The sequence below is a fragment of the Chlamydotis macqueenii genome, unplaced genomic scaffold, assembly GCF_036417535.1.
Source record: "Chlamydotis macqueenii isolate bChlMac1 unplaced genomic scaffold, bChlMac1.mat HAP1_SCAFFOLD_185, whole genome shotgun sequence".
NCBI lineage: Eukaryota > Metazoa > Chordata > Aves > Otidiformes > Otididae > Chlamydotis > Chlamydotis macqueenii.
The window spans coordinates 234,826-249,354 of record NW_028239077.1 but is presented as its reverse complement, the minus strand read 5'-3'; the positions used below and the strand labels follow the sequence as shown (position 1 = coordinate 249,354).

Sequence of the window (14,529 nt, the reverse complement as noted above, 5' to 3'; positions counted from 1 at the left end):
CCCGGCCCAGCCCGAAAGCCAGGCTCAGGGATCGCCCGGGGGGGGACACAGAGGAGCGGGTGGAGGGGGCTGGAAGCGGCCGCGCAGAGCCTGTAACCGAAAAGCTGCGGGGCCCGCAGTAAACGCAGGCCGCTGAGTTCCGACAGCCGCCGCCAAGCCCCGCCTTTGCCGGGGAGGGACCGCCCGGGCCAGGGCGGGCAGGCCCCGGCCCCACCGGCCCGGCCCCCCGCGGCCCGCCCCGCCTCCGCCCGGCCAGACACTGCCGGGAGCCTCCGCGTCCTCCGGCGCCTTTCCGAAGATGTCGGCCGTAAGAGCCAGCCGGGTGAGCGGCCGAGACGGGGCCTTGGCGGCCGGGGAGGGGACGGGGAGCGCTGGAGGGTGAAGGGCTGGAGGCTGCCGCCCGCCGTGACTGCCGGCCCGGGGGCGGGGGGCCGTGTCGGGGCCCTGGGCCTCAGGGCCGGGCGGGCGCTGCTGGCCGCGGCCCCGGCTGCTGCATGGCTGGGCGCCGGGCCTGGAGGCGGCCCCGGGGGAAGCCAGCTTCCCCGCACGGCCTCGGCCTCGTCGTTGCCTTTCCCGGCACGTACCGGTGGCAATTTTAAATACGTAGTCTGTAAAAATTGTTTTCTGAAGTACTGGTCCTCCTGTTAGGAATGAAGAATATTCCTTCCATAAAAAGAAGTTACTGAACCACCGCCAGCCTCCCACTAGACAGTTCAAAGGGCTCGAAGCTCTGGCAGGACCGTGCTGACACCCACCCCTGCCCCACTCTTCTCGCTTCCAGAGCCGTTACCGAATTGGGTGAAGGGTGCTGGGCTGGGGTGGCCAAGCAGCCGTGTCCGTCCCTCGGGCGGCCGTGTCCTTCCTTCCCTTGGGGGCAGGAGCTCTTGTCCCCTCGGCGGGACGCAGCCGCCCGCCCAGAGCGTCGCTGTGTCCAAGAAGGCGGCTCCAGGCGACGGCAGCCGCTCGCTGGGAAACGGAGGGCGACGCCTGAGCACCGATGGTTGGGGTTCGGCTCTGCCGAGAAACGCGGCGCTGACATGGTGGCAGAGCTGGTACGATGTGTGAGGAGTTGGGTTTGAGCACGGCCACCAGAGACACGTCACTGAAGCCCCTGAATCGGACAGTAGGGAGGTTGACAGAGCAGGCAGGTGGCCACCCAAATCCTTACGTGTTGTGAGGTGCGGTGCTTTGTCACCTCTTTGTGCCACCTCCAGGTACGAGCCCCACCATCCAATTCGTATTTTCATTCGTTGGGAGGAGTCTCGGGTTTTTTCGGAGTAACTTTCGGTGTTGACCTTGAATACCTTGAATGGTATGGTACCTTGTTGACCTTGAATGGTATGAAAACCACGGTAGACTTAAGTTCTCTAGCATAAATTTGACAACTTCTTTCATATGGATTATCACCTTCAGCGTTATTTAGAATTCAGGACTTTTTCTAGTTTAGATAAAACTTTTTGGTGGTAAAGCCATGTGTGACTGGATCATCCTTAAAAAAAAAAAGTTATTACAATTACCTGGCTTTTTCTGAACCTCATCTTCTTCTTGTCTGTTTCCAGATAAAATAAAGTATAAAACGTTCGGGAGGATCAAGGTCTTCCTAGATGTTGTTCGTGTTGTTTGATTGTTTTGTTTTTTCTGTGTAATGGTGGCAGCAGTGTTTTCAGTATTCTCGTGCGCGTTCTCTGTGCGTCTGTGCGCCACAGTCAGGCTGGGAGTTTTCTGAGGCTTGAGCTGCGAAGATCTCACACCTCCTGTTCTTTTTTTTTTTTTTTTTCTTTAGCAGATGCTCCGAACCATTGCAGGGCACGGATGGAGATCACATTCTAGTAAACCTGTGCAAAACGTACATAGAAGCAAACCTGGAGCTGGCTTTAGCTTTGGTAAGTAGTGCAGGTTTTTAAAGAAATAGAACAGTTAAGGACAAATTGCCGCGTTAGGAAAAAAGCCCCAGAACAACCGTGTTGCGGTTTAGTGTGAACTTACAATGAAGATGTTTATTCTGAATAGATTTCTGTTCTTTTTTTTTAAAAAGTATTTGAAAACCAAAATTATTTTATTCTCCAGATAAAGCCAGACATGGGTGTGATGTTTATGAGATTTTCTTTTTCTAACTAATGTCTATCTTGAGCTTTTTTATTGCCAGAGTGTCCTTAGCTTTGAATAATTATCATAAGTCACAAATAATTATTATTATTTGAATAATTTAAGGCACATTGGCCTTGAAACGGTTAAAATAACTGTACGTAGTCTTAGCTGAACTTGGTTATAAAGAAATTCATCCTCATCTTGCCATGATTTAGTGGGTCTGCAGTTAGATGCTTGAAACTAAGTAGCCAGAGTTGTCAAATAAGGAACATGTATGTGTCTTCGTCTCCTCCTTCATTGAACTAGCACGGCACGCTTCTCGTTTCTTTCGGTAAGATGTTTTTATGTTTCATGGCACTTCCCACTCAATTTTCAGTGTTTTGTGGATCAGTTTGTCAGAAGTAAGTGCATTGCAGGTGTTCATTAGAGATCAGTGGAGGTTTTCTCCAGAGAGAAAGTGTGAGTTGAGCTGCTTTGGTTTCTGGAGAGGCCCAGGAAGGTGGGTTCTCACAGTTTGAATTGTCCTGGAAGGAACAGAGACTTGTTTTTTTCTTTTCTCATAACTGGCAAAATTAAAGAGAGTACAGAATTTGTGACTTTTTTTTTTGTTTGTTTACTTTCTTTTTCGATAGAACTGACTGATGAACAGAAAGAGTTTCAAGCTACTGCTCGTAAATTTGCTGTGGAGGAAATTATTCCTGTTGCTGCACAATATGACAAAACTGGAGAGGTAAATCTAGCATGCAGTGGGGGAAAAAAAAGAGATTTTTATCTTAAACTGCGTAAAATTAAAAATGTTAACTGTGATGAATGAGCAGATTCTCCCTGTTTGTTTCAGTATCCTCTTCCGCTCATAAAACGAGCTTGGGAGCTTGGTCTTATAAATTCACACATACCAGAAAGCTGTGGTAAGTAAACGTTATTTTTGATCTTTAAAATAAAACAAAGGCTTTAGGGGAGATTTGTATGCGTAATGATGGATTCTGTATGAAATGAAGAGTTGCATACTTGAATACTCAAGTCATGAGGCAGATCGACACATACAAGTGTTACTAGGGGTGGAGGTAATCAGGCACCAAATTAAAGAGATTACAAGTCCGTAATTTATGGGTAGATTTTCTACCATGATTACAGCTGTCTAATGCTCTCCTGGTGCACCGTGTCAGCTGATGAGGCCGAGAAATTAGAAGGTCATATTTTAATCTAGTCTCTGACAAAGGCTGAAGCAGCTTAAGACTTTATTCCAGTTTAGGTGATGTGCAGTACAGCAGTGCTTAGGTAGATGACTAATGATGGAGAAAACGTTAAATTTTAGATTTTCTGTTTTGCATTTCTATTACCTGAAAAAGAAGCTGGGGAAGTGTCCATAGCAGACCCTGTTTTTTTTTCGAAGGCTCATCGGAAAGTATGTCTTGTATCAAAAATTTAATTAGCAATGTTAAGGAACAGATATAAAAGGAGCGATTGTGAGGATCGCGTTTGTTCAGCCACAGATTTTATGGAAAGTCAAGGCTGAAATAGCCAGACTATTGCAATGTGTAATCAGTTGGTTATTAAATTAAAACCTACGAGTGACAAATTGGACAACGTTCCCTCACAGCGTCTCCAAGGGAAAGCTGGGAAAACACATACCTGGTGTACTATGTAAATCAAGAGCAAGTAAGGTGAGGTACAGATAGAGGGGACGCGCGTGAACATGGCGTGCTAGAGAAGAGTTGTCGTAAAAGGAAGTCATGGCACAAAAAATAATTGGAGTCCTCTGAAGTAGCTAATGAGTGCGATGCCTGATTAGTATAAAATGGTCAACCTTCCAAAATGAATTTGAAAAAATCATCAGGTTTCGTAGTGGAAAAATCAGCAGCACAGTCTTGCTGTCACCAGAGCTGTTTGGATTATCTATAAATAATCTGGAAAGGGATGCCAATAGTGAGGTCATAGAATTTGCTGATAATGCTAAGTTATTCGGTATAGAAAAGATGAGGCTGGTGCAGAGAGCTGTAGGAGAAGGTCATGAAACTGATTGACTGTTAAAAAGGCAGATGAAATTCAAAATAGGAAAAATTCATTATGTAGCCTGATCCTTCCACCTCAAAAGGGGGTTGGAGAAATGGAGAAGGTTCCTAAAAAGATGACAAAGACGATGAAAGATACAGAACAGCTTCCGTGTGAGAAAACACGTAAAACACCAGTGTCATGGAAAGTGTGAAAAGAAATTTGTAGCTGATTGTCCCCTTTAGTACAACTACAAGGCATCACGTGAGCTCAGCGGACAGCAGGTGCAGAAGAAATGAAAGGAGATGGTTCTACACTCGGTGCATAGTTCATTTCTGAAACTCCTTGCCCCTGGATGATATCAATGCCAAAATTGCACACAGGTTCGAGAAGAGACTGGGCAAAATCACAGAAGAAATGTCTGTCGAGGGTTAGCTAACAAAGATGCCAAAGATACTTTTGGCTGAGGAAGTCCCCTGAAGGCTGGGGAAAATATTTTGAGGAAGTATTGCTGTATTGTTGCTGTATATTTATGCACTTCCCAAAGTGTTGGCTCCTGTCAGAAACAGATTACTGGGGTGGTTTTCTGACTGACAGGGACACTTCTATAATTCCTAAGTGCTGTGGTAGCTCAGGAGCCTTTGTGGCCCTTTCTCTGCTTCCTGACTCTTAAGGAAATTCTCAGACATAAAGTAGTCAAAAGATTCTAGTGGTACATTCTCGCTGTTCCGTGCAACTTGTCCCACATCAAGCACACAATCACCCTGCAACTGAGAAATGTAATTTTTAAGTCATCTGTTACTAATCTGACAAAACTTTATTTAAAAAGCTTGCGTGGGAATACCTCATCGAAACACAGTGCACAATCAAAATGTATGTGGGGTAATATGTTTTTTGATAATTAATTTTTGTAAATCACTAATACGTTCCACTTTAAGCTCATTTTAGTCAATGAAATATTTAAACTGTAGGTGGTCTTGGCCTTGGCAGTTTTGAAGCGTGCCTTATTACGGAAGAGTTAGCTTACGGATGTACGGGGGTCCAAACTGCCATTGAGGCAAACTCCCTGGGGGTAAGTTCTGTCTTTTACTTACCTCCTTTCAACTAGAGTCTGTGTCCTTTAAAAAGATGGATTAATGATCTAAATGTTTCTTTTCAGCAAATGCCGGTGATCATCGCAGGAAATGAGCAGCAGCAGAAAAAATACTTAGGAAGAATGACAGAGGAACCAATGATGTGTGTCAGTATAACTTAGGAACACTGCAGAACGTTCCAAAATCATCTTAATCAGTTTTGTTTGCTTGTTTAAAACACTGGTATCTACTCACAACTTAGCCTGTTTTGGTTTTTAAATAAACACTGGCATTTAGTGAAAGTCAAGGAATATTGAATTGGATGTAAGCAAATAGAAGATATTACCTGGGAAACCATCATAAGTCGCTTACTGAAAATTAATACCTTTTAATTAACATTCAAGAGAAGCATTAGGAGTTTAAGAAAAATGCAAGGTTTATGTGAGTACAAGTGCAACTCAGATGGGCATTAAAAACTGCATTATGAATCTTAAATATTATCTAAGCAGTACTTGTGACACAGAAAGAAGTAAAGATTCATGCGCAGTGCATTAAAATCTGAACAACGAAGCACGATTACCATAAAATGTTACTCTGTGCTCTCGTTTTCAGATTTTGAAGAGCCTCAGCTTTCATATCAGAGCTTGTGAAGCGTAAGGACTTATTAATGTAGTAATGACTTATTAATGTAGTAATGACTTATTAAAAGTTACAGAATGGTTGTTTAACATTAAAAGGCAATATTAAGTATTATTGTGGATTTATACGGAAAATTAACTCTACGTGTTTGGATTCTTGCTCAGACAGTTGTTGAGGTTTTTTTGATGTAGTATTTAGGGGTTTTCCATGCAGTTCACTTAAAACTTTTACAGATCAGTTTGGTGCACATAATTCTGCAATAATTTGCGGTTCCTTAAAAACAGAACTCTTATTCCTCGAGATTTTGCCGTTTATTTTCGTTTAGGCTTACTGCGTAACAGAGCCTGGAGCAGGCTCTGATGTGGCTGGTATAAAAACAAAGGCTGAGAAGAAAGGAGATGAATATGTCATTAATGGTCAGAAGATGTGGATCACAAACGGTGGGAAAGCAAACTGGTGTGTTGACTTTTGACTCGTGCTGCAGTTTCCGTTACTGTTCTATACTGATGCGTGCGTGCGTGCGTGTCTCTGTGATGCCTGTGTCCCCTCAGATACTGGTGTTTCTCTGAAGATGTGTCACAAATCTGACCATTCATTGTGTTTCACCGCACTACACTGTCATTGGCGACCACTTTGTCAGAAAGCGGTGTCAGTGCTGTGCAATGCCTAAAAAGGAAACTGAGCGATGACCTGACGACTCCATTCAAGAATGCCTCTCAAATTTTGCTGCTATCAGACAAAGTCAGTTCTGCTTTCTCTTCAGGGAAAGGCAGCAACAGTGAGTTAACTTGCAGAGTACTCACGAGGCAGAGGCTCATGTTACAAGTGACCTTGCTTTGGGGGTGTGGTGACAGAGATCTATTGCTTCTGATTCTACTAGAAGCGTCTCTCACTTCTAGTGAAGATAGAAAAATTCTGGGATTGTGGTGTTACATTTTATTTTCTTAAGGGAAGACATGTTCCAAGTGTCAGAGAACCCAGATTTTGCTGTAGTGTCTATGGTATAGACCTCTGTCATCGTGTCTCACCTAAGATCGTGCTCACCCCAACACGTAAATTCTTTCCAATTCAAGAGGAAAAACTTTATACATTTATGTATAAAGTTGAATTTTCTCCTTATTTATTTCCTTGTTCAAGGCAGAAGCATCAAAGAGAATCTACCAGCTATCTTTTGATGTTACTGAACACCATAAATGTGATTTACAACTGTTTACATTCTAACAGAAAAAAACTTACCTACAACTTCTACTTAGAAGAACAAAATCAAGATACATGAAATCAAGAGGATAACATAACATTTTGTGTGCAATACTGTATTTCCTAAGCAATAATTTTTATGTAGGTGCTGTGAATAGATTTCTTTTGTACTGTTAATGAAGCTGATGGTAATATTAAGACTTATAAAACATGGAAGGTGACGAACTTTTGCGTGTTGCTCTGAGGTATGCAGTAAGAGATGCACTGACTCTTCCTCTCCTTCACTGCTTCTCAGTTTATTTCTGGAAGGGCAAAGAAAAAAAAGGTTGTTAACTTATGGATAGATTTATCATGTGCTACAAATCTATATAAAAACATTTAACACGTCAGCTAAAAAGGTATCTGATTGTTAATTGTGAGGATAAACTGATTCCCTTCTTCTTTCTTTTACGCTAGGTATTTTTTGCTAGCTCGTACTGATCCAGATCCAAAAGCTCCTGCGAGCAAAGCCTTTACTGGATTCATTGTGGAAGCAAATAGCCCTGGAATCCAAATCGGAAGAAAGGTGAAGAGAGCGCCTCTTATTTGACAAGCCAGGAATTATTATTTGCTTCTAAACTAATAATGCAACAAACTGCCATTAAAGAAAAAAAGACTGTTAAGCAGCTGGACGTTTTCATGCGCTCATGTACAGTGATCTTTTCATTTTCACAGCATCTAGAAACTATTCATAAGATGTACTTAATGATTATCATTTTATTAATTCAGATAAGGAATTATTTTGAATGATCAAAGTAAGGTGACTTTGCTTCTTTAAGAAGCATTTAATTGACAAGTGCCAATTAACGTGAAGTAGTATGCCTTGAAGGTGTAAGAAGCAAGATGGACAACTTCAACCACAACCACGTGGTATGCTTTAATTGCAGCTACTCCCATTAAGGAATAGGTCTCGGAGGCACTCGTGCTAGTTCTTTTTTGGGGGGGGGTTGTCAGGAAAGAAAGAAAGAAAGCAAGGTGTGGACATTGGACGTCAGGAAATGAACTGGAAAACTTTAAAATCTCATTTATTTATTTGTTTGTGTTTTACTTCTGTCTGCATTTTAGGTTTTTTACTTTTTCCTCAATATATCAAAGGATATAATTAAACTAGAAAAAAGACAAATGAGTGATTACAACTACAGAATTAATTTCTTATATGAAGAAAGTAAACTACCTAGCTTTGACAAATTAAGGGCATGCTGGTCTGTAAATGCAAAACTAGTAATTTTTGTGTGTGCGGTGATTTTTAGATAAAACTGAAATGTTTGGGGGGAAAAAAAAAAAAAGCTTTCTTTATGCTTTGAGTAAACTAAAGAATGAAAAAGTGTGTACCTTGGAAGAATCCAATTTAGTTGTACCTCTGTAAAATTCCCTTTTCAGGAAATGAATATGGGTCAGCGCTGCTCTGATACAAGAGGTATTGTCTTTGAAGATGTGAGAGTTCCAAAAGAAAATGTATTAATAGCTGAGGGAGCTGGCTTTAAAATTGCAATGGGAGCTTTTGATAAGACCAGACCACCTGTAAGTATCAGAAATAAGTTACTTAAAAATATAATAGCAGTTTCTCATTTTCATTCTGTGCTGTATTTAATTTAGGTAGCAGCTGGTGCTGTTGGGTTAGCAAAAAGAGCACTCGATGAAGCTACTAAATATGCTTTGGAGAGAAAAACCTTTGGGAAACCAATTGTTGAAGTAAGTTAAATATATAAAAAAAAAGCTATGTTTTCATACCAGATGCACTCCTAGTGAATTTTCAAGGTTGTTGCTTGATATTTAGCATGTGTGATTTATTGCTTGGGTTTTCAAGCATATACGTCAGCACCATCCAAGTAAATCTAGCTAATGCAGTAACTCCCGGGATTCTTCAATAACTTATTGATGATAATAGTAAAATCACAAAGAAAACTCCACCAAAACCCTGTCAGGGCATACTTAAGTTCTTCAATTCTAACGAACAGGGATTTTTGGGAAAGGAAAACACCCCACTGAGGTACATGAAACAAGACTCACAGTATTAATACGAATAGGATACTTTGCCCGTCACCCTGCTTACCATGCCTAATGAAATATCAATAAACATCAAACTAAATACAGATCTTCTAAGAAAATAAAGCACAGCTTTGTAATTCAGTACTTAGTCCCTGTGACTGAGTGGATTTTAGAATTTAAAACTTAAAAATCTAATTCTGCATACAGTTCTGAAAGCCTGATCCAAATTGGGTAGATCTCCTCAAGTCCAGTTTCCTGAGTGTGCTGAATTCACAAATTAGGTCTGTATTCTCCTTGGATGTCACGGAATTTTAAGCAGGCAACGTTAACCTAGTTTGTTTCATCATTTGTAGCACCAAGCGGTGTCTTTCATGCTTGCTGAAATGGCAATGAAAGTGGAACTTGCTAGGATGGCTTACCAGAGAGCTGCCTGGGAAGTCGATGCCGGGCGCAGAAATACCTATTATGCTTCCATTGCGAAGGCGTTTGCTGGCGATGTTGCAAACCAAGTAGCTACAGACGCCGTGCAGATTTTTGGAGGAAATGGATTTAATACTGAATATCCTGTAGAAAAACTAATGAGAGACGCTAAAATCTACCAGGTAAGTAAAAGAGAGAATGTGATCTTTATAATAATGCATTTATTTTATATAAAATAAACTAATGGCCACTTATTTGAAATTGTGATGGATGCACATAAAAAAAGTTTTGAGGATGAGAGCAATAATCCTTCTGTTTAAAGAAAGGGCATTCAAATCAGGCAAATTCTTGCAGACAGAGCTCTTTGCATTAGATCTACAACTTAACCTACACAAGAGAAGTAAATCTAGTGGTGTGGTCTTGTTTTTCTGAAGCGGTAACTCTCTGAAATTCTTGGACTCTTCATTTTGAAGCTTTTGGACTCATAAAAAAACCCGCTGTAGAAAACACTGATCGAAAGACCGATGCTTGCTTTCCTGTTCTATAAATAGAGATGGTTTACACGTAACGCTGTTCGTGAAAACGTTCTGTGATGGAAATCCTCTGACCCTGTGTATGTGCTTCTCACCTTTCTAGAAGAAAACACTAAAGCAGCTTCTTCCTCTCTCCTCATAAGTCATGGTGGCAGGTTTGGGGTTTTTTTTTTCCCTTTCTGTTTCCCAATCTCTTCACCACTTCTTGCTGTGCTCTAAACCTTCTGTTTGAAACTTTGGTATCATAAGCTGAGCAGGTTACTTCAGTTGAAATATCACCAGCACCGAGTACCATGGATCAATTATCTTGTAAATGTTGTATTAGCAGAAGTGTGGCACAGCCTGGAGTGATTAGCCTTAAAAAAAACAAACACCACCAACAAAACATGCTCATATTTACTCATGTTTAGCCCATAGTCACCTATAATCTCTAGATCTTCTCCTCCAGTGTTACTACCAAGAAATCTTTCCATGTCATAACTCTTTTAGCACATACGCTGCTACAGTTCCTTATTCAGCGAGAATTATTTAATTATGTTCAGGAAAACCAGTAATCTTTATCTTTTCACCTCTTTCTGACATTGATAATGATTGGATAAAACATACCAAAATAGATGATATCAAGAAGTACATGTGGACTGTCATCTGTAACGTTAGCTGTAACAGCTGTCACTCTTCAGAGTTGAAATTTCTCTTACTTTCCGTTTTCAAGTCTCACTAGCCGGGAATTTTTCCCTAAGGATAGAAAACTGCAGTTGTGGAATCTAAAGGTTCTTGGTACTGATTGCACTCCTGCAAGTGAGGAAATGAAGAGTAATTGAGCTTTGTCATGATTGGGCTTTTTTTCCTGTCAGGTTCCATGTGTTTGTAGAGAAAGAGGGTGGGAGGGTTAGAAGTTCATTTGAGAAGTTGCAGGATCGCAGTTATTTAGAGTTTACGTTACGCTAATCCATCACAAATGCATGGCTAGGCAGACTTTTTTTAATTGTTCAAATTAATCAGATTGAGTATTAAATTTTTGGTGGTTTTCTGCTCCCCTTCATCCCCAAAAGAATACAGGAGAGACTTTTCACAATTACTTCATCCATGTCTCTTGCTTACCCTTAACTATATTGCTGCCCAGTTCCAGCTGGTATATGCTTTTAGCCATCTGTTTCGTGTACAGAAACTTTATTTTCCACCTGTTCTTTTCTTCCCCATATTTGATATTTCTCAGTATGACACAATGCTGCTGTGGTGTTTACTGGTGACATTCTTACGCGTCCGTGCTTGCTCCACGTTTCTCCCTGGCTGCAAATCCAGGCTACTGGAACTTAGTTTCTCAGATTCAGAAAACTTCTCTACTTTAATTGTCAAGGTTTAGTGCAGCAGAAGCGGATCAGCAGACGGCGGAAGGAGCTGCTGAGGCCCCTGCGTCTACTGTACGCAGTCTGGGGAGGCTGGGTTCCCAGCAGGCCTGCTTGGGCTGAACGTCCCCGCTGTGCACGTCGTCGTAAGGGTCCAGCTGTAGGCTGGGACCATTATGTCTGTGTTAGGATTTGGAGGGTATTTGGTGTATTCTTCCAGTTCAGTTTGCTAGAGAGGTCACCTGCAAAGCAGATCAAGACGGGGTGAGCAGCAGCAGTCAGACAACTCAATGAACGATTTCCTCTGAACCAAAAACCTAATGCGCCCAGAGGCTATACCATCTTTATTTTTTAAAAGTTTTGTAAGGTTCTGGGGACGATTATCCCTGTTTAATTTGCATGCCTTTGAGCAATTTGCCAAAGCAAGTTTTAGCAGGAGTGGGAGCTCAGAGATTTAAACCCCAGCTACAGCGCCCTTGAATCGTGTTGCGCTGCACCTGTGGAGTACACGGCCTTCTTCCTGCGTTAGACCTACATACGTGTTCCCTCGTGTGTCTCTGACTTTGCTGCCAGCAAGCCAAGCAGAACAGAGGGAAGATGCAGAATGTTTCTGGAGGAAAATGCAAGAATATACGGTATTACAAAAAAAAAAAAAAGAAGAAATAGGGTGTTGAAGAGAGTACTAGTTCAGAAGGAGGAGCGAGAATAAATGGATGAAAGGAAACATTTGCTACAAAACACAACACGTCGAGCACAGGTTACATCCTCCTCTCCACCCACTGTTTTAAAACCTATTTGTAAAACCTAAATTATGTATTTCCTCCCCCAGATAAGACATCTTCTGTTAAGTTCATGAGAACCTCACTGAGTTTTGATAAGAGTATCTGAGAGAACAAGACTGTCTCTCAGTAGCTTGTATGGGATTGATTGCACTTAGCCCACCGGAATTTTTTCAGCTTTCTTTGTTTTTCTGCACATCCTAATCCACACCAGTGCTACAAAGGTTTGCAAGCGCAGAAAGATCTCTTAAAATTTTTTAATTATTATTAAGTATTTTTAAAGCTAACATTATTGTAATTCTTCTTTTCAGATTTATGAGGGGACCGCTCAGATTCAAAGGATGATCATTGCTCGTGAACATGTTGGCAAATACAAGGCTTAAAGAAATATATCAGGCATGTTTGGCACTGCTGTCGTGTTCTGTGTTCTCACGGATTAGGATTTTACTGCATTTCTCAATGCAATTAGAAAGGCGTGGAAAAAAAAACTCTTTTCCTTCAAAATCTTTTTATTGTGCGCATGATTAAGCACTGCTTCTGTACTCCCCGTCCGCTCTCTTATTTCATTCCTTCCAACTGACAAACCCGGTGTTTTCTGAATGTTTCCGAATTCCAGAGTGATTGGTTGTAACCTTTCCCTGCTCACTCTTTCACTCACATCATTGGCTTTTGGTAGGAGAAGAGGTAAACACTTTCCCTCTAAAATTTATATGATCAAGAAAGTGAACAAAATAGAGCTTCTTCTAATTGTGCAGGTTTTGTTGTTTTTTTTTCATCTGAGAAGGCATTCAGCATGTAACAAGGAACTGGATTTTAGGTGTTTGTTGTTTATAATGGTAGAGATTTGCTCCCACTGTTTCAGTACTGGAGTTTGGGTGGATATCAAATTTAAAAACCTCAGGGAAATTTAAAAAAGCCGTTCTGCTTCTTCAGGAATACCACATGTTGCAGCTCATAGTCTCTAAGTTTTTGTGGCCTTTAGAAACTTGGATCTTTTAAAAAAGATACGTTCTCATGAATTACAGCACAGGTGTTACTTTTCTCAAACAGTGGCTGGGTTACTACTTGCAGATTATTTATTTTACATGCATCCATGAGTCCGTACGAACAAAAAAACCCTACGTTTTGTTTTCATAGGGCTGCTTTTCAGTGGCTTAGCAGTCCTATTCACCTGAATCCAGCAAAGACAGAAATGATCTCTGTGCCTCAAAGAAACCTGTAACGCCGACAAAGAAAATACTTGTTTTCTTGTGCCTTAGGCAAGACTTCTTTGCGGATGAATGTTAAGTACAGCTCTTGAGAAATTCACGCACGTGTTGTTATCGTAGCAGGGAAAAAAAGAAGTGGGATCATTCAGTTTGAAACATGTTTTCATTTTAACTGATCCCCTGTGAAAGAATCTGTGGGAAACTGTCTTCTTTTCAGTTCCGAACTTGGCTATTACCCCAAAAGCCCAAATACAATAAGGGGCGAGAAAGGAGAACCTGACAACACAATGTTTTTTCACTGTAAAATTAGACGATCGAAATGTTATTTCTGCAGTCTAATAAAAAAAAACTATTTGTAAGCAGAAAGGTGTGGTTGCTTTTATTCACTTTGCTTGTCACCTCATTTAAATTTTATTTCAGGTAAAGTGTCTAGTGCGTGGAAGATGGTACAGCTGGATCGCGGTCCTCTCTGTGCCTCGGCCCCCAGCCACGGAACCGCCCTTCCAGCTCAGCAGGACCAACAGCAGCACTGGTGTCTGCACGCGCATCTGTCGTAAGGGTTCAGACACGATTTGGTTAACAGAACGTCACCTTCAGAGAGCATGGCCTCTTTAACTGCTCCGCTTCCTACGCAAGTAAACGTTCAGTTGGGATGATTCAAGTGGAAGCGTGTAGGTTTTCCTTAAGAACGACCCCAATCCTCCGCCCCGGACCCCCCTGCTCCCCCATACCTCCCCAGTCCTCTGCCCCCCCATACCTCCCCAGTCCTCTGCCCCGGACACCCCGCTCCCCCATACCTCCCCAATCCTCCACCCCGGACCCCCGCTCCCCCCAAAAAAATATTCACCCTGAAAAAAAAAAAAAAGAAAAAAACCAAACAAAACAAACAAAAAAGAGATCTTTTCGACGCTTAATGCCAGCCAGCGTTAAGATGATTTTCCCTGTATGTCGGAAGACCGGAACGGAATAATCACGGAGGTAAGCATGATCTCCCCCTCCCTCTTTTTGCCAAGCAGGCCACCGATAGATGATTCACAAGGGGGCTGCCGCATGGCGGCAAACGAGAAGTCCTATGGGCTGCTCTGGGGGACGCCTATCGGCCACCGAGGCTCTGGCCTAATTTCCGCAAGCGCTGCTGCTGCTGGGAGGGAGACCGGCGTATTTGGGTCCGTGCCTCGTAAGAGGCCCGTCAGCGGCTCTGTCTCATCACTGCGAGTTCCGGTGAT

The 14,529-nt window shown here is 42.0% G+C and overlaps 1 protein-coding gene across 2 annotated transcripts; it reads left to right on the top strand.

Moving 5' to 3' along the window:
• Positions 1-221: 221 nt before the first annotated feature.
• Positions 222-13,959, top strand: ACADM (acyl-CoA dehydrogenase medium chain). Of its 2 annotated transcripts, none has more exons than XM_086771686.1 (13): positions 222-322; positions 1,784-1,883; positions 2,721-2,818; positions 2,927-2,996; positions 5,052-5,152; positions 5,240-5,320; positions 6,118-6,248; positions 7,446-7,554; positions 8,409-8,549; positions 8,625-8,720; positions 9,371-9,619; positions 12,407-12,491; positions 13,233-13,959. In XM_086771686.1, the coding sequence occupies exons 1-12, from the start codon at positions 299-301 to the stop codon at positions 12,476-12,478; spliced, it is 1,272 nt and encodes a 423-aa protein (XP_086627812.1). In that variant the 5' UTR covers positions 222-298; the 3' UTR covers positions 12,479-12,491; positions 13,233-13,959. The 2 variants fall into 2 exon arrangements, with proteins under 2 accessions (XP_086627812.1, XP_086627813.1); XM_086771687.1 differs by having other exon boundaries at positions 244-322; positions 1,787-1,883.
• Positions 13,960-14,529: the final 570 nt, after the last annotated feature.

Bases quoted from the DNA above. Each gene is read 5' to 3' on its own strand.
- ACADM (XM_086771686.1), top strand. From the start codon at position 299: ATGTCGGCCGTAAGAGCCAGCCGG. The intron at 2,997-5,051 runs GTAAGTAAACGT...TTTAAACTGTAG, and splicing joins ACACATACCAGAAAGCTGTG to GTGGTCTTGGCCTTGGCAGT. The intron at 7,555-8,408 runs GTGAAGAGAGCG...TTCCCTTTTCAG, and splicing joins GAATCCAAATCGGAAGAAAG to GAAATGAATATGGGTCAGCG.